The following is a 21,180-nucleotide window of genomic DNA, read 5'->3' on the forward strand; positions in this document are numbered from 1 at the left end:
ATTACCCAAATCTGAAGTTTAGTTTATCTTTGAGTATGTTTTTACCTGAGATTCGATGTCTCTTACTGGGATCAAGTTCCACAAACATATCTATATGTAAGGTGTGTAATAATCTCTTAATTGGGTCTATCTTGAGAAATCGCCCACGCTCTCTTTTATGTAGGCCTTTTATTCTCAGTAGATGAGGTGATGTCTGACTCACGTCAGCCTGCGGAGCTTTACATAGACAGTAGTGACCTTTGACCCCTATGCCACACACAGAACACCTAGTAGTTGGGACTTCCCATGTGGGAATAACAGTACCCATGAGTACCGTGATTCTACCATTAACGCCTCTCTGGTCTTTTACCCATAAGTATGTATTCACATCTATACATGTTAACATATTTATATGTGTATTAGTCTAATTGTTTCACAACCAAAGCAGTCGCCGCCATACCAAGCGCTATGAAGGTCAGGTTCACGGTCCATTTGTCCCTTGGATGGTGTGTAGTACTGAGCGAAAGTGTTGGCTTCTGTAGTGGCTCCAATCGCTTTACCAGTTAATAAATAGTATTGTTCCGCAAGCGTCCATGCCACATCTGGAATGTTTGAACGGCATGGTTTTCACGCCTGAGTTGTTCGTTAATGTAATCGATCCGCTGGAGCGTTGTTTAGCCGATTTCGCCCTGTGCTATTTGTAAGTTCTCAATAGCGTAGATCGCCGCTTCCTCCTCGCTTGTATTTCAGCCGCGGCGGTGACTCTCTCGTAGTTTAGAGAAGAGGAAATTACTCCCCGAAAAATGCCAGGGCATTCACTAACGCACCACCGACCATCATAGCAATCGTAGCCATCCTTATATTTATTTCTATAATATCTTCAGGTATTATTCCTTGTTTTACTAGATGTCTTTTGTGGCCATCGCCATACCAAGGTTCCTTATTAGCATACCCATATCCTGCAGGTTGAAATCTAGCTTGGATAGTCGGGTTGTTTAAGCACCATTTTGTCAACCGAAAGCGTATCCTACGGCTAGACTGGCGCACCACTGTGGCGTGGTATGCGCCGCTGACGAACGTTTTCCCCTCAGACATTATGTATATGATATAAAAATATATATTTTATTGCATGATATGCGGGTTGACCTGTAATTGTGGGACCGGATCCCTGTGAGGGTTTCCCTCACTATGTCGTGTATATAACCACGAGATAGCCACGGCAGCAGTTGCGCATACAACTAACAAGAGTCGCCCGGTGAGTCACCTTGATAATTTTATGTTGGTTACACCACCGTTTTTTACCGGCAGCTACTCTCTTAGGATTCTTCTGCCTGGTCACCTGTGAAGGGGTCACCTCCAGTTGTTGGGGTGGGGTCTCCACCGTCTCCTGGGTCTGTGCAGCATCCATCTATACTATTATTATTATTTTTCCTCTCAAATTGACAATGCTTTGCCGTGATAATCGCCGGCTACCGCCACCGGGCCTAACAACATACCGTATTTGGTGATACAGCTCGCAGCTAATAGAGCTCAAGCGCTGTTCGATAAAAGGGTCTTTCTCGAGGTCTTCCCACAGGTAAAGTCTAAGCTACCGGGGATGGGAAGGAAGTATGAGATTAATACCAGTGTATATCTGGGTCATAGCCGATCCTATTGTTTTGTCATCTCTGCACCTAGTCTAGCCCTCAGATTTAGCTGCACAGTTTATCGATTTCTTCTCGGCTGACATTTTGTGAATTTATCCAGAGTGTACTCCCCAAAGTAATGTTTGGCTTTGCCACCAACAGCCAACGCCACCAGTTTCTCTAAAGCTATCATCATCATCCACCTGTGGTGATTGAGGTACCAACAGTTGCTCTAACAATTCCTCACACTCCATCCTATAATGTAACAAGTAAAAGTTTTAGTTTTAACTATATAATATAACATATGTCAAACACAGAGAAATAAAGGTTAAGTTGCACACGACGAGCACTTCAAATACCATAGCTATACTAAGCATTGCTAAGCTTTTACTTAGCTTTGCTAAGCATTTGCTAAGCATTTCTAAGAATTTACTAAGCATTGCTAAGCATTGCTAAGCTAAAACACACTATAGGCTACTGGTTGGTCTGTCTTGAGCACGAGCTTAGCGTGTTTAGTTTCAGCGAGCTGTTTCTTCCACCCGCTCCCCGTTCTAATTTGCTCATCACATCGTTTCTCTCAAACACTCTTCAAATTTAATCCCCTGTCCTGCAGTGAAATAAGGCAACCCATCGCCGCCTGCTCTCGGAGGTCTTTCAACACCGAGTTGAACTTCTGCGTTAGCACCCAGACGCTGTGCTTTGCGTGTCGGCCTGAAAATGCCAGCATATCTCTCTTTTTTGTTATCTCGCGATTAGCGCTGCAGTCGTCCAGTATAAACAGCGTCGACTCCCCTTTAAATTTCATATGGTAAGCTTTCAACCAGTCCTGTAGACGGCCCCGGATCGACACTCTGTGTACGCCGGGATCCGCCATCACCCAAGGTCTTTCCGTAACGCGTTTTATTCATTGCTCAGTAGGGCATTATGATAACGATGTGGTCGAACACATCCCTGTAGTACCCCTCCAACATATCCAACACCGAAAACGGTCTTCCCCACAGCCAGTCTGCCCGCACACCATTGCGCAGTGTGGGTCAGGGCAAATCAATAGATGGCTTGCACGAATCTCCCATTGTCTATATTAAGTTCGCGCCATCCATAATAACGTGACAGATATAATTTCAACTTGCCAGCTGGTTGAGTCTTCTTGGTAATCTGGATAGTAAATTCCTTCGCTACCATTGTCTATTCCACGCCGCTACCGTAGAAGTTTATCGTCATCCGTGGATCGCATGTCCAACCACAGCGCTGCACTTGTTGGTTAAGTATTCACGATTTGCACGGAGGATAGGTCTATAGGTCTTTGGCTATATAACGGATGTTTGTTCGGCATCTTTTTTATCTCATCCCACTGTTGGTACGCGACGCGATACCATGACTAAACAGCTGGTTGGGTACGCCTCTATGGTCACTTCCACCTTTTCGATCTCGGATTGAAAACTTCGCTATCCCTCCGAACGGTTCGTAATCCTCCACAGGGACTACCAGGATGCCTTTCATCGATCGCGCCGCACGTTCAGGTTGATATTCCACACAGTGTCGCTCTTATCCCCGCGACGATAGATCTGGCACTGTCTTAGTACGATCGTACAGGATGGCTACATTACCCAGTACTGACTTCAACCTGCCTTGCCAGCTCGGACTAGTGACCATGTCGAATTCTAGAGAGATGTTGTCTATGGTGTAACTAGCCTCATCACCGCTCGGGCGATCGCATTCACTTTACTGTAGTCATTAAACGTGAGTATTCAGATTCAAGCCTTATCACCCAGCGCTTGGTAACGGGCGCTGCGCGATGTTCCGTGGAGCAACTTCGAAGCGCACGCGGGAACCTGTTTCCGATGACGCTTTGAGCGATGCTGGCTTTTCACCGTCCGATAAGCTTGGCTAACTGGTCTGCCGTGAAGGCATACCCAATCGCGCCGATCTGGTCGATTTACTGATACCTTGGTACACGCCGCTGACGTTCTCCTCGCTTCCAGAGGTCCTTATAGCAGTGAAAGACGCCGCTGTCGCCGATGCTCAGCACCTCAAGTACCACGGTGATCTTGATGGTCGCTTTGATAATGGATCACCTACATTCCGCTGACTAGCTTCGCGTTTAATGGATTTGTCGGAGGTCAACGATGTTGAACGCCAGCCTGTCAACAGTGCCTGGTACAATGAGGTCATTCGGCGCCAAGGTTTGGAAATCTAACCAGCAGCGTTTGATTCTGGTCTATCTTGCTGGGATTGTTGGTGATGGTCACAGACTGACGCGACGGCTTTGACGCTTAGGGGCTCTCTCGATCTCCTGAAAGGATCTAGTTTTCTACCGCATTGTTATATAAATGAAACATATAAGTTTTAATACTAAAATAATGGCCAGCAGTATATCCCTATGGAGGATATGTGGATGATAGTGCCCTGGATGATGTTTCATCCCCGCAAAGGTAACGAACTCCGAAGCAGGCGTCAACGGGTTTTACCGATAGTTTAAAAGATGATAGAAATTACGTAGAGCCGCTGGGGATCAGACTATACCAAGTTTACCATCGATAAGAAGGGCACGCCGCGATTAAGAGCTTACCCGAGATCGATCTTTATGAACAAGCGCATCGAGAGAACCGCTTGCTTTATCAACACTCGGCAGTCGCCATGGTGGTGATTTGATCCGGCGATGAACTAGGCTTCAGAGATTATGGTGGCGCATGCGACCTAAGATCCCCATTCAAGATCTACCCAAGACATCCGATGGCGCCACATCGGATCAAGATATGTCTGATAACATTGAAAAGCTATTGGCCACCTACCGACGCACAAACCCTTGCCCGGTTCGAATTTACCTTCGGGAACTACGGGACTGGACATGGCCATGCAAACCATTCGCGGACATCTCGTAAACAATACGGCCAAACTGACGTGATAGGCGACCACATCGCCCATGAAAAGCCAAACTCGGTGAAACGGAGGACGAGTCTCTGAAAGCCACCATCGAGGAACGAATACGTAATTTGGAAGAGGAAAAGAAGACCCGGCTAGAAACGGCCTCCTCCTTCCGAGAACAGCTTCGATCCCAGGTCAGCCGTGTGCGGGAAACCGTTGATCGAGTCCTCCACCAAGACACCACGCTAGCTGACAGGATTCGGATCCTGTTCCGTGAACAAGGCATCACCATCGCCAGCATTTTGACTGCATTGGGCTTCATCATATCTACCCTGGTGGTGTCACTTAGTGGGGGGCCTGCCGGCGGCGGTGGTGGGGGTACACAACCAAGTGGTGGCGGTGGTGTCAGAGCCTGGATTAAAAAACTAGGGGAAACTCTAGCTAAACTGGCCGGTAAGGTCGCCGAAGCCCTGCCTGGCATCCTGGGTAGCATCGTCTCGTGGTTGCTGAGTGTTTTAGCTAAAACTGCTACGTGGCTCAGTCAAAACTTGTGGGCAGCTATCGTCGCCGTAGCTGGTTTGGTGTACGTAGCGGCTAAGGAATTTTTAACCAAATAATACCCAAAGCCACCCCACCAACCACCATTGCTGTTTTATTATCGATGTGCTGCTCCAGAACGTGTGGAGCCACCCCCACAGGGGCTGTTGATTGAACCCTAGGCTCCGGTGGTGATGCCACTATACCCGCTTTCACCGGGTCGATGGTGGGACGTGGGGGCGTTGATATCGAGGTTGACGCTTCAACTTTTGGTCCGGCCGTGGCTACAATTATTTCGTTGTTGTACCCCACCACTTTCTTTATTCTCAGTTGCATATCGCCGGGCCATGTACAGTCCCCACGCCGAACACGTAGTCGACTTTCGACCTGGCATACTCCAACACGCCTTGGTAGCGCTTGATGGCACTTTCGGTAGATCAACTGGAGCATTGATAGCGCCCTACGTTGACAACCTAATTGTTTTTGCGCGTGCCGTAAGCAGTCCCTTTGCTTCTAGGATATTTGAACGCAGCGTTTCGCTCTCTGCGCGAATCTAACAGTGCCCATACATAACGCTCGAATCGAAGTCATTCAAAGCCGCTCGGTGCCGCACGGTATACCCTTTCGATTCCAACATGAATTTTTTCCAGTCACCATCCTGCTCGAACCTCCAAACTCGGTAATCCTTGCTGTCGCCGAATGCCATGTAACGGTCATCCCACTCGCTGGTCGTGATATGATGATACCATTTATATCCCCTAATCTTTCAACTTCTCGCTGGCTTCCACGAGAGGCATGTTGTGAACGATAGGAATACCCAACTGGTGGTTCGTCCAGGCAAACGCCAATCCGCTTTTAGTGTCGATTCGAATTCGGTTGCAAATAACGTCAGTCAGGCCCGCTTCCATCGTACTGGTTGTTTACTGCATTCCACGCTTTTCCTGTGAGAGCGGGGGCTGATCTCTTTGAGGATACGCCTGACCTGGTAGTACACGCGAAAACGTGAACACAAGAGACTGACTCAGCGGTCCACGCCGGTGTCGGATACACCACACCCGCTAGAAGCACCACACCGCGAAGTTGAGTTGATTCTGCCAGAACTGCATCGGATTGTTGAACCGTTTGCACTGTCTTAGCTGTTAGTCACCGAAAACTTATACCTTGTATCGAACACATCCTATGAACTGGCCAAATACAAGCCCATCAGCCGCACCACGCATCTTCATGTTTTAAAACTATTATATAATGAGTTTATATAACATGTACATAACACTTCCAGGAATAACTAGCGCAGGCCGCTCAGCTGACATACGCGATCGATAATACGCTGGAGTCAACCTCGAAATAGCACTGTGCGATATATCCTACCTGCCGCCATGGACTAACATCAACGTAGCAACAATAAACTGTTCGCCGGTGGTAATCGCAACCAGATAATTGACGGTTACTACAGCGTGTGCTCTGCTTAATTTAGGTATTCAAACCACTGGGAGTCAACTCAAGATGAACGATCAAACGGCACAGTGGTGTTAATCAACAACGGAAGAAACTCCTTGAAGCTCGGTCAACATTGGCGAGAACACCGGTATGCCGCCTGACGAGGTAAAACCAACGACTACAGTCACAGGCCGGGTTACCCGACTTAGTACCGCACGAGAGCTGTGCATTCATCTGGGCAAGTGAGCACAACGGACAATATTCAAAGGAGGCCACCCTTCCACTATACTTAGAGCAGTGCCGGTTAAAACGAGAAATACAACGACGGTAGAACCGAGTCGCTTTCAACGCGGGCAATATAAGAGGTTAACCCAAGGTAATATCCCTGAATTGGTAATATCGGTGTTAGATATAAATCATAATCTGCGTGAATATAGGATACCTCAGCCGTAACACTGCACATAAAATGACCAGCACAAGGCCCCGGAATGAAGGTGAAAAAATGCACCAATGTGGGGATCTCCGACCCTAGGGGACACACGCAGCGGATTCGACGACCCGAGTAGATGGTAAATTGTATGCTTTGCAACTAAAAACAGCATTTACAAACTGGCTGAAGTTTCGGTGGTACTAGCAATCTAAGCGATATAGTAGATACCTCAAGAGCGATGCGTCAACACTAAGTACACCCCTTGTCAACACCGTGATGACTGGATAATATACCCATCGCTCGGAGGCAAACTGCTCGACTTAGATGATGTTGAGAGCAACGTATTAGACTGGTTATCACAAAAATAAACCATATACACTCGCCTTCACCGACGATGACAAGTGGGTGTTATTACCCGATAAAGTCGACTGGATTCTCAATATTAAACTCGGCTCCCCTCACGTGTTCACGGATAATAAAGACAACTACCTAAACAAAGTCGTTAACAACGAACCCTGCTAGTGGCTTACATTCCGCTCAGAGGTATGGCGTAATCATCAGTCCAGTCGCCAGTACACCATCCCACATGCTATCGAGTAAACCAAGCATGCAAAACGTTGTATTGCAGTTGGTGTCTGAATTCGGCGTGATCAAGATCCTGAGAGTATACCGGCGAACTCAACACTTATCATCCAAGTCTACCTAGGGGAACCATCGCGGAATGATGTAGAGATCGTGAAGGGGTCAAACTCCGTGGGGAAACAACAACAGTATCACGTTTGTAACGTTTACGTGCGGGTGGGTGTCAACTCCAAAACCAGTCTGCAGGGAGTCAACGTGATCGTGGAAGACGTGATATCACTAACCAAGATATTCCTACCCGACAATATACATTTTATGGGGTTGTACTTCACTCCTGAACTATTATCAGAAAAACAGTTGGAAATTATATCGTAATATTATAACAATGTCTTGGCTTCGACCCAACACTACACTTAACGACCTAGGGGACACGGAGGGATTCGATCAACCTGGTGAGGAAGACACCTTGTACATCCTACACTTCAAAGACAACGTGTATAGGCGGGTGCCGCTATCAGATTTTAAAGAGCCTGATTGGTTACTCAACTTAACCCTCACCGCACCTTATATCACTTTGAGACAAGATGGAACTGTCTCCGAGATTAAGAACAACGGCATAATTATAGGAGCGTTCGTTCCGCATCGCCACAAGATATTAGCAGCAGGAGAGTTAGTTTCTGAATCTCATAATATATATATATCGCACCAATACCAAACCACTCGGGCAACATGGTAACTTCCAAGGAGAGAGTGAAGACATCAATCAGCTTACTTAAGCACCAAGAGGTTTTTAGAAATGTAGCGGAAAACTTCACATTCATAATAGAAGTCTATCTCGGAGATGCCTCGTTTCCTGGGACTCGTAACATTATAGATGATATGTTGATACGGTGGGAAGACAGGGCTAGTAACCAACGTTGTCTTATTATTAAGGTATCGGGAAATGACCCTGTACCAAGTATTGAGGGGGTTCGTCTCTTAAATGGACGTAGAGCTAAGACCCCGCTTTTTTACACGTACGCTGATCTAAGTATTATCGGCTTTAAATACATTAATCGAAGGTTAAATAAAACCCAATTAAAATACATCACGGGGTTGGACTATATCCCCGAACTAGTACCAGAACGCTAGTTGGAAAACTAGATACCCAATTAAAATATCTTTAGTAATATATATTATAGGATGGGACTGTACCCAGTCGTAGAGGAAGTAGCGAAGACCTTAGAAACCGTCGACGGGTTTCGCTTGAGGCAATTATGTGACGTAAAACGTCAACTACAACAAGACCGCGACACACGGGCAGCATTGTACAAGAAGTACCATAGAGCTTTCAATGCTGTGGATGGGGTTGATACCACCCTTATGGCTACCAGTATGGGGTTAGGGGCAGTAGGTGTGGGGTTGTTGACCACCATCGTAGCCGCACCCATAGTGCTAGGCATCGAAATAACGGCTGGGGTGTCAGGGTTGGCTGGATTAGTATTTAAGTTTGTTTCTCGCAGACTGCAACGTAAGGTATTGAAGCATGATGAGATCAGGGTTCTGGCCGAAGCAAAGCTGAACACAGTAAGCGACCGTATTTCAGCGGCACTCACTGACAACAAAATCTCAGAGGAGGAGTTTCGTTTGATCCTCTCTGAACTCACAAAATATAACGAAATGAAACAAGAGATTCGATCCAAGTGTCGTAAGTCTGCTATCAGTGAATCCGAGAAAAAAAAGTACATAGAACAAGGGGTGAAAAAAGCCCGGCAAGCCTTTATTACGAACACCAAAAATATAACAGACGATTTACATTAAACTGTTTCGTCGAGGTAAACATGACATAGTGTCATAGCGGCACATGGAGCTATACAACAGAGATAAAACGAACTACTTGAGGGATGGACCAGGAAGGGGTTTTGTAAGAGAAGAATTATTGATCGTACCGTATGACACAATGCTACCTCCTACCAACACGACATAGATCAAATAAACGTTTTCATGGCTTGACCCAACTAAAGCATTATTTGAGAAATAAGGCTTTCTGTATAGGTAATAACAGTAAAAATAAGGTATCCGACTAAAGCTTCATCTATGTAATGAAGCTTTAGCTACCTTTAGGAGTCTTGTATTCCTATATTTTGGACGGCTCAAAGTGCTTGACACCCTGGGGTTGTCCTTTGCTGTTATTGATGCATGTTTTGGTGAACTCCCTTTTGATGAGAAACAGCAGTTAAAGTCTACTGTCTTAGTAGCTGAATCAGTTGGAAAACCAGAAGAACCATGTTTTTTCCCATGCTAGCTTCACTAAGTCTGCTAAATAGGCAGTTATCTAGCAGCTTCCCACTGGGATCCAGGTTTTAGAGGGGCACTGATCCAGAGCGATTAATGTTTCCAGCCAACAGTCTAATCCGTAAACTGAACAACCCCACTTTGCCATTGCTAGAAAAATCTGAAAATTTACTTAGGTAAATAGGTATATACAGTTTTTAACTAAGTACACAGCAAATACTTATATGTATTTCTTATGCAACAATGAAGTTCCGTTCGTATCCTCAAAAACAGGTGTCGGCCCATAAGTTTTTTTCAGGCAATCAAACTTGCATGCAATACAGCGATTACTACTCTCTTCCTGTAACCCTTGTTTGGTGGTAAACCTACACGTTATTTGTCATCATTCACTTGATAGTCAGTTAAAGAATTTATAACAGGTATAATTAGTGGTAACACCTCTCAGATTACCTGACAAAGGTTCCCATTTGGCATTTCTCGTGTCTGGAGTAAATACTCACCATTTTAAATAAAGGTTTGGTGTGGCAAATGTATTATATCTTATGTAACATGCGCATGGAAGTGTAGCAAGAGGAATTATCAGCTGAGTTACAAAAACAAACATGGATGAAAGGATTAACCGATAACACGCTGATTGATTAATTGCTTTTATCTTGCACAGAGGATTTGTCAAAAGGTAGGCAGTACCTCCCCATTTATGCATGTAGATTTACAAGTCTATACTGAATCTATACTGGTTGTTCACACGCCTTACAAACTGATGACCTCCTACTTTAACCTGAGGGAGATCAGTTTTTTGTTGGAGACAACTGCCTCATGAATCACCAAGAGAGACAGCTACACCTTCAACAGAAGGCAGCTAGCCAACACAGAGAAGTTAAAGTTACAGTGAACCGGTGCCTCGAATCAGACTGGGGCGGTGTTGTAACCTAATGGTTAAAGTGTCTGCTCGTCACGCTGAAGAGGCAGGATTTGATTTCCAACATGTGACAGTGGACGTAGTGCAGCGTGTGAGGTTGAGGATGATACCTTTACAGCAAGCTTTGGCACAGCTGTGGTCCTACTCAGAGAATTTCTCAAGGCGCCTGACTGGTTGATTCCTCATCTTCAGTGGTGGACAGACGTCCGGAATCTCTCCAAAAGGCTCCCCCTGGAGGCCTCGACGCCGACGCTCTCGATCCAAACAGATGCATCCCTATGGTTTGGTGAGGTGTTCGGGGCGACCTGTCATGCTTGGGACTTTGGTTGGAGAACGAGGTCAGCCTGAGCATCAATGTGCTGGCATTGAGAGCAGTCAGGTTGGTCTTTGAAAGCTTTGTGGAACAGGTTCTGAGTCAGGTGGTCTGTCTCGAGATGGACAACCAGACGACGATGACCTATATCCTGCAATGTGGCATGGTATCTCTGTCGCACCTTCAAGAGGCGATACAGTTCCTGCTTTGGTGCGATCAGTACGACATTCGGGTGATGGCTGTTTATTTCCCCATGGTGGACAAGGTGCGAGCAGATGCACTCTCTCGACATATGAGAGGGCATAATGTTACAGGGTAGGTACTATGCAAGTACATCAAGGCATGGAAGATATAACAGTCTGCTCAGTGCTTGTTTCTAAAAATCCACAGGTTTCTGGCTCAGCCTTCTATCCCAGAATGGAGCACCCTACCCGAATCCCAGGATTCAGTGGGTGGTTTTGCCTCTGTCCTCAATTGGCTCCAAGTGAGCGGAATTCCTGCACCAGTTGCAGACATAATTCTGGCTTCACAGAGGGATTGGAATAATAGATAGATGGGCCTGGTGTGTGTGCTGGTGTGTCAGCATTCGGTGTGTATTAGTGTTCCTTCAATCACGGTTGGAAGCCAGTCTCACCGCTTCAACAGGCCAAGGTTACTCCACTGCTATTTCAGCATTCCATATACCTGTCGACATGCTCTTCCGGGACAGCACCCTCTCTTACAGCGTTTTCTAGCAGGCGTGGACAGGTGGATCAGCCCTACTTTGTCAATCATTCTTGATTGGATGTCCATTGCTTTTTTTTTACAATCTTTTGTCTCTTTCACTCCAGCCATTGAGTTGGAAGGCAACATTTCTTGTGGCGGTAATGTCTGGCAGACTGGTCGGCGACATTCATGTGATATCCATCAATTCTGAGCTGACGGTCTTTCATAAAGACAACGTCAGTATTAGACTGCCAGACTCTTACCGTCCTAAGATGGATAGGGCCTTCCATGCGAAGGCTCCTATTGAGCTTCCCGTTCTCTCTCAGAAAGACTTACCTTGAAAGTCCTAACTGGAAATATATGATCTATTAGAGTTTTCAGTACTCTTATGCCCAACATGACCTCCCCATGACTTCTGAGACTTCCAGGATGGATGGTACTGTGGGGAGGAAGTTATCTATCATGAGAGGGCCCTTAGGTAATGCAAAATATGTATGCAAAATAGACATAATACTATGATTATGGAATATTAGTAACTTATCCTGCATTATGTTCTGTGCTTGATCCAACTGAAGGTGGTGATGCATACCTTCAGTCCAGCGCTCAAAAAGATGTTCCGTGTCATGGCATCTAATAGAGTGGTCCTGCTGGTTGGGATAACCTGAGGTGCCTAGTCTCTGCTACTTCTGTGCAATGGATGCTTGCAACAGTAGTGCCATTGAATAACCATCTATAACTTTTTGTTCTCTGACGTCGAAGTGAAGCCAAGAGTTGAGATTAGCTGGGAACACTTTCAACAACTCCTCTTCTAGACAGACCTGGTAACGGGGTACGTTGGCAGGCTGTAGTGCAAACTGGCTGGCGTTACTTGTGGTCGGAGATTTGCTGACATTTGAACTCCATCCTCATCTTGAAAACACCCGAAAGAAACAGTGGTAAATCTCCAGGCGAGACTCTACAAAGTGGACTAGACAGTTTCAGTATCTCGTAAGAACCCAGAACCCGTATCTTGTCATAGGCCTGCAGGATTGTGGCTCTGAGCAAGAAGGAGATACTGTTTCAGGATATATCTCCTTTACAAGTCAATGAGTTGGGAATGCTCTTGGGCATTGCTGCTCCTGTACAGAACAGTCTTTTTGTTTGTAATGAATGCATAAATGTCACCCAAACTTGTTATACCATGAAATATTTTGATTCACTTCAGAAAAGGAGTCATTTTCAAATGCTAAACACATTAGCACTTGCTTACAAACTTGTCTGGCCAAAGTCATTCATACTGAAAGACTAGCCAGTTGTGTAATTCAAACTGTATTTATTCTTCAATAATATCTCAGATTGAATGTTGTGACAGATCAAGAGATTGTAAGTGCTCCTAACATTGGAATGTTGCAATAGGATATTCTGTTTCTTACTTTTCGTAAGAAATGCAAGATTTATGAATGTCAACTTCTTTATTATGAATAACACAACATTTCGTGTTATTCACAATAAAGAAATTTACATCCGTACATCTTGCTTTTCTTATGCATTCCACTTCTAAATACCCATCAAAGATTTACTTTTCTTAATTTGGTGTTTTTTTTATACCTTGACTAAGACAGCATATTTCTGAGGTCTTCTTATTTGGTTGAGTCAGAACCAATCATGACAGTAATTTTTTAGGTGGATTGGCATTCATGAAAAAGTGGGGAATGGAATGCATCTTTCATAAATGGTAGATTAAATTTATTTAACTGCAACATAGTTTTATATTGAAGCTTTCAGAATTCAGTGTATTGTCTATCCACTTTCAGAAAACTAAGACAGCAATTGCTGAAATTTCAACATGAAGTGACATGTTCTTTGCTTTTCCCAGGTTACAATATCTGACAATGATGCCCGTTCTCCACTCTCATCCAAGACTCGTGTTGTCATAAAGGTTCTTGATGAGAATGATAATCGACCACAGTTTGCAGACAAAGCTCCATATATTAAGGTTCTCGAATGTGTTAGAGGAGACACTGACATTGAGGTGTATCGTGTGGTAGCTAAGGACAGCGATGAGGGTCAGAATGCTTATCTTACATATGCAATCAAGTCCCAACGAGGAAATGGACAGACTCAGTTCAGAGTGGATTCTGTTACTGGGATTGTATACTCCACCAAGGACCTTGTTCAAGGGAAAAAGTATGAGCTTCAGGTAATTGTATGATTTACTATAAAATCGTTTGGATATAAAATTATACCAAGGAATTACAGCAATTTACAAATCTGAACTTAGAAAGTTTGTTTAACCAATAGCTTGAAACTTGTTTTGGGATATTTTTAAATTTATTTTGTTCATGTTTTCCAGGCAAAGAGTTTGATTTTACTGGTAGTTATTGTAGTGCTCATTTCCAGAGCATAACTCCCAAACCATTGAATATTGCTGAAACCTACAAAACAGACCAGTCTTGTGGGGAGCTTCGCCTTTGCCTTTTGATGAATTGTGATATTAATAAATATGGATTTCTTCTTCCCTGAAGTAAAGGTTTCCAATAGCAAGAGCCAAAATAGGGAATAATTAATCAAACTTCAGACAGGGTATATGTTATCTCCCCAGGGATAGAAATGCAGTTTTGTGAAATGTTGCTATAGGGCAACAGACAGATACATTTTATTTGTTTCTTTGTGAAAATAAGTGTGCCCATTGCTTTTGATGATCCAGTTTAACTTAAAACATCACGACAATTATGTCATTTCAGTTTGCCAGGGCACATTTCAATATTCCATCGTTTCCATTTCTATATTTATTTAGATGTTTCACTGATGTTGTCAAAAGTTGTAGACAAAAAACAAATCATGAAAAGTATGCCAGTAATCAATAATGATAGGAAGCATTGATTACTGAACACTGGCAGTGCAAGAGTGTAAAGGAAAAACACATTGCATTTTTCTTGTTATCGTGTGAGAAAATTATGCACAACATTAAGTGGTAAACATTTACCATTCTCCATGCCGATTAACAGTATACAAATTTGTTCTTTACTGCTCATTCCAACAACAAATTTAGCTCTTCTCCGAAAATGACCCATTTGTCAACTTGCACATAAGAGCAAATTTGGTTTTTCATTTTAAAGTATATACTCATAGAATTCATCATGTATCACTAATATAATAAGCTCTTTTCTTGTTTTGGTTTAAAAGGTAAGAGTAACTGACAGCGGGACCCCTCGCAGAAAAGCAATCATCAGACTAAACATTGAAGTTGTGTCCAAACAAATGATTTCTGCCAACCCACCAACCTTTCTAAAGGCACATTATTCTGTGTCAGTAGCTGAAAATGAGCTTGTTGGAGAACTTTTAGAAATGCTTTCTGCTGAAGATAAAGATGGCGACAGCATTTGGTATTCAATACGAGGTAAGTGTTAATTTTTATTGGCGAAATGTACTGCTTGATTGTATTGACTTATTTTAAAAAATGTGCTATTATGAACTTACTGAAAATGTTTTTAAAATCTTGAAAGTAGGGTCATTTCATCTGGATGCTGCAATTCTCCTATATGTTGCATTTTGTATTAAAACTTATGTCATTGGAGTTGCAAATAACCAAGGAACACTATAACACGATTTTTTCTACAATTTGTTCCAACATCCATGCATATGGCAGTGGTAACTGCTGATGGCTGTGAAAAGACCCACAATACTGGAAACACATGGAGATGTTTCATACCACTGTTTATATGAATGCTATATAATAAATGGTTTCATGTATTTCCACTTTGAGTTTGTTTCGTTAAATGCATTCATTCAAGATTGGAATACGTAATATTGTTCCATTTTGACATCTGATTTTTGTTTTCAACTGAAAACTGAAACATATTGTCACAATGAAATGAATTGAGACATTCGGTTTTTAGATGTATATTCATTCAAGTTACATTTTTATTTAGATTAAACCTATTGCAGTCATTGTGTCTTTAGTCCCCCAGTAAACTGAAGTAGAAACCATGAAATGCACACACAGTGAATGTCTCTGGCAATATTGTGTAAAGAACAACCTCTCCCGTTTTTTGTCCGTAGAATTTTAAAGTGCAGGGCCCAATTGCACAGAACAATCTTAGTTACAATCAATCTTAGGCCCCTACAATCAGTTTTACAATCGCCATACAATTACGCAAATCCACTTGCACAAAGACGATCTTAGAGCGATTGTAAGACGGCATTTATTTAAGATCGCGATCTTAGCTAAGATCGAACTCAACGGTGGAGGTACGAATTTCTTAAACCTGTTCGGGGGATATTTTGTATGTGTGTTTTTGTGTGTGTGTGTGTGTGTGTGTGTGTAGGAAATAGGAAAATGGCTACAGAAGTGTTGTAAAGAATGCATGACATGGAAATACGAATATTAAATAATATTTCGAGAGAGCAGTTGTTAAATACTTATTTACAGTATATTAATGATATAACCCTATTGCATTGATAAATATTTTTCTAAAAATGAAATTATTTTGAAACATACATTTGTAATGCCTGAGCATGTGTATATCCCTATTTGATGAATACTTGTATATATTTAAAATGCATTATCAAATTTAGATTTATGGATGAGAAAGAAACTTGATTTTGCATGTTAACTTTTATCTAATTGTAGATTACTTTAATGATAAACTAAGACAAAATCACTCCATGACCGAAAAGAAATATAAGTATGTTGAGCTCTGCGATTGGGCATGACAGACTCTACGGCAACAGTATATGCCAAGGGAAGCCACTCCCATCTTGCGTATAAACTGAAATTATCTGCTCTTGAGTTAATGAAAAGGTCTCGGCCATTGTTAATTGCACGCAGACACTGTTCGCTGTTATCCTTTCCTTGATTATCAAAAAGGTATGTTGTTTCACACTTATTCCAAGATTGAATCGGATTGGAGTAGTACTATGTGATATCGACTCAATGGTTATGTGGTTCACTACAGAAAATAACAATGTATCCGACGTTAAATCGGTTGTGCATTCTCCGTGTTGTTTAAGTGTCGAGGCGAACCACACAGTTTTATGCAATATAATTGCAATCTCCAAGGGTAAAGCTGATTATTTGCGTGAAACAGACACTAACTTGAACGCCATTTTATCACAGACTACAATGATCTTAGCTCCTTACAATTGGTCCAGACCGATTGTACATTTTGATTGTAACTTAAAATGATCTTAGCCTACAATTGCATTCTGCAAGTGGATGGCGATTGTAGCCGAAGCCAAAGATCGCGATCTTCAGGATTTACAATAATTGTAGCGCTAAGATCGTTCTGTGCAAGTGGGCCCAGGTTTGTAAGTATGTTAATGTGCAAGACAGTAACCAAGCAACTTTGTTTATCAGTGTGTATCAGTGTGTTAGTTATATGTTAGACTTCGTTTGTCAGATCGGGGTCAGTGTCAGGAAAGAGATGAGAGAGAATGGATTATGATCAGTTCCATTCATTTGTAAACTTCCTTTCTTGTCTGAACTTATTCCTATTTCATCATACCTGCTTCATTACTGTTGTAATCAAACCGTCATCAGATTATTACACAAGCAGAGATGCCATCTGTTCCGTGACACCACTGACTGCTTTGATGTATCTTACTAATCCTACAATTCCAGTAATTGTATTGTTGCGTCCCAAAATATATGACTTATACACATGCTGTGGACATGGTTAAAGATTATATATGTAAGAATTTGAATCACCCAGGTGATGCCTCGTTGACTGACTTACAGTGAAATTTATGTTTAAGTAAAAGTATTTGCCGGTTGCTAACAGACAGGAAAACTACCTTTGTATCATCTCTGAAAAGATTATGTCTTCTTCCCAATTTGATATTGATACCTTACAGTTGATAATGTCTAAATTATAGGAAATAACAGGAGCTTTGTTACATGTTGTTGATATAACTTTGTGACAATGATTCATTGCATACGTGTGTCCATGCTGACTAATTATGGAGCTAACAGGCTAGTGATAGCAACTGTTAGTTCATGTAAAGCATGCCCACCAAAAAATGATATCACTCTACAACTACTGAATAAACAAAACCACAAAAAATGGTAAAGGTCACATAATAATTTTCAAACACGATAGAAACACTTACTCCTTACTCTGCAACAAGTCAGTTTTACAACATATCTATTTAAGTACACATCTTCTCATGTATTGGCTCTAAGCTGATAAACTCTGAGGCCACCTTAAAGGGGAAGTATACACAAATAAATCACATTTATTTTTATGTGAATCAAAGCGAACTGTTTTAATTAGTTAATACCAGTGTTTGAAAATATACACTAACTTTTCTTACAATGTAAGTATAACCCTCAAAGTAAGTGCTGAAATGTTATGCCAATATGAGGTCTTTGTTTGCCGAGCTAAACAGGACAGAATTACCGCCCTTTGATTATGACATAATTGGTGCCACTTGATTTTAAACTGGTCTCCTGCCTAGTCCAAAATCAAAAGATAATTAAAGTTGCGAGCAACATTGAGGGCTCCTTGGCTTGGATAATTTTTAGCCATTTGGTACCTGTCATGCAGATGTCTAAAGCAGTAAAGGCTATAGCTGATGTGAATCATATCACAGTCAGTAATGAGAAATACTTCAGTACTAAACTTTGAATTCTTCTGTTTGAGGGTTACAAACAAAGGATTGTGTTGTATGGTATGGGTAATTGCACTTATGGCTTTAGAAACAGCTGTTGGCTTGATTTGAAATTCTAATAAAAAAGAATAATGCACGTTCAATTGCTAATAATTTATTTCTTTTTACTGAAAATCTGGTAAATTATGGTGGTGTTTATTTTTTGGGTGAGTGTAAATATCATTTAAATATCAACAACAGCCAAGTTGAAATGTGACACAAAGCGCCGCCCGTACTCTGTATTTGTGTAGCATGTACCAATATCCAGAATGCTGTTTCTCTCACGTTGAGCTTGGTTGACACATGTGATAGGTTCCCAATTGCGCAGATCAATGTTCATGCTGATAATCACTGGACTGTCTGGTCCAGACTCGATTATTTACAGACCGCCGCCATATAGCTCGAATATTGCTGAGTGCAGCGTAAAACTAATGTCACTCATTCACTCATTCTCACGCTGATGCAAGCAAACTTGTGATTTCATAGCAATTAGCGTACATGTACTTCTGTAGTTTGTACCAGTATCCATTACACCGTTACACTCAGGCTGTTGTAACTGAATTCATGAATGGGGCGGGTTTACATACGCGTAGCTGCGAATACACGTTACACCTGGATACAGGTTACCTATAGAGTTTTAAGATCGATGCAAACTGCACAAAACCCAAATGTTACCGAATGCGCATTAGTCTGTGGGCTTTGTAAAGCCGGCGAGCGGGCAGAGTTGAAAGATTTTACGGGTGCTTCCTTCAGCTAGCATAGCTCAACCACCGCTAACACTCACAACTACATGTATGTATCTTACCCACGACATGCACCATAGAACAGAAAATGATCAGCAAACTTTAGAGATACATACTGCAAATTTTCATTGTGCTCTCTAGAGGACCAATGAAGATAGCAACTACAATGAGGAAAATAGAATTTCACTTGTCCCTCTGTTGTCTTTGAAGATACACTTAGACAAATTATTTGTTACTTCAGTATCGTCCAGCTTGTGTTTTAACCCGCTCACGCTGGACAGCTCTCGTCATTATCAATTGAAATTAACATCGTCTCCCATATCTGCTGCGTGAGACCACGCTTTGCAGTGGTAGTCTCTTTATAGGAGATATCGATCCTAGCGCTTTCCTTCAGACTGTCGCATGCTTTGCGGAGTAATCTGCCGTGTCGTGAAATCTCGAGAAACTTATGACACATTCAGTCATCACAAAGTTGGCGAAAGTGAGTGGATCTTTAGGATTTTCAGGGCTACCTCTAACCCGAAGCGGTGATACCTTTAACATGTATGTTAGAATAAAAAATGATCAGCAAACCATACACATATACACTGACAATTTTCATAGCCCTCAGTAGAAAACCAATCAAGATTAGCAACTGTGGCGAGGAAAATAGAATATTATTTATCCCTTCGTTTTCTTTGAAGCTATGTTACTGCAACTGGTACAAACAACTTGCACTAGCGGCATAAATGCATATCCAAATTTTGGTCGAAATCGGATGGTTGGTTTCCGAGTTACGGGTGTTTAACCCTTTCAACACCGCAGGCCGCTTAAGCGGCCACAACGTTATGAGTCCCCAGACACCGGAGGCCGATTAAGCGGCCAGGCAGTAGTCACGTCAAAATGAGACATAATTTTAGGAACCTACCTGACTTATGATTCATATATTAAATCTATCACATTTCACAATGTCTGAAAACACTTATTAAATTTCAATTTATCATATATTATCAGCAGAATTAAAATTATAAACTATTTTTCGCAATGTTATTGAAAACAACGATTCTCGGACACATGCTTTGGTAGCGGGTCTACAATAACATTGTGAAAAGAGCAAAATAACGATGTTTGAGAATTCATTAATTAAATTGAATAAACTAATGAATAAAATCAACAACAACATTCATAAAAGTTGTCAAATGTACATATAAAATTACTATTTCACTCTTTTTGTGCTAGAGCAAGTAATGCAAGTGAAGTCACTGGCCAGTGACATCTCGACTCTCGCCGCCTCAATCTTCAGGCTTCCGGACCGCGATGTTTAATCGCGAAAATATATACATGAAGCATTTTTGTCACAGGTCAAAACCTAGCACGATCGTCCAATAAGTTCCATAATTTACGTACAGGTAGCGATTTCTTGCTTAATATGTTCAGAATAGCATTATTTTACCCAAAACTTTTGTCTAAATCTGAAGATTTTCGGTAATGCGAGGGCCGGTATCCATTGGCGTAATATGATTGGCTGCCTTAGGTCACGTGTCTGATTTTGACCAATCCGACCACTTATAGCAGACTGTGGCGAAAAGCGTCATTAGAAACCAATCTTTATCCAATAAAATAAACTCTTACAACTGTGAAAATACTCTTGGCAAGGGTACAGTGATATTGTTGATGTTCAGAGCTTCGAACGATGCCCGACATCAAGCGATTAAGCCTCGCATGTTATGCATCTGAAGCCAGCGGAGGTATTTTCCGTTGTTATGTCATGTTACCGGCGAGGAAGCCACAGATATCGGAAATAGGCTGACCATACATATTATTTAAGAAATCTTTTATAATAATTTTCTGATGGCGTAAAAATGAAAATATAAAAGAAAAGGTACGGGCATGTTATCACATGTCACAAATGGAAAAAATAAGCCATAGTTTTTGCTTCTTTCGTGGTTTTATGTGGGCGTTATAAATGTAAGCTTGCATTTTCATTCAAAAATTCATTTATTTAAGTTGTAGTTGTATTATTTGAATAATATTATAAAAATAAACTTCATATTTATCAACAGTAGGATTAGATCTTTTAAATGGTGTATGGGATGTAGTAGCAATAACGTTTTACAAGCTTATAATTTCCTTCATAAACATAGGCTTCATCTATGACCTCA

The 21,180-nt window shown here is 42.0% G+C and overlaps 1 protein-coding gene across 1 annotated transcript in view; it reads left to right on the forward strand.

The window, feature by feature from the left end:
* LOC124285512 (protocadherin Fat 1-like) overlaps positions 1–21,180 on the forward strand; it is a 196,513-nt gene that overhangs the window by 52,127 nt on the left and 123,206 nt on the right. The window contains 2 exon segments of the mRNA XM_046721752.1: positions 13,522–13,845; positions 14,832–15,045. Coding sequence (XP_046577708.1) covers positions 13,522–13,845; positions 14,832–15,045 — 538 coding nt within the window.

The sequence above is a fragment of the Haliotis rubra genome, unplaced genomic scaffold (genome assembly GCF_003918875.1).
Source record: "Haliotis rubra isolate DU_JTF1 unplaced genomic scaffold, ASM391887v1 Scf361, whole genome shotgun sequence".
Classification (NCBI taxonomy): Eukaryota; Metazoa; Mollusca; class Gastropoda; order Lepetellida; family Haliotidae; genus Haliotis; species Haliotis rubra.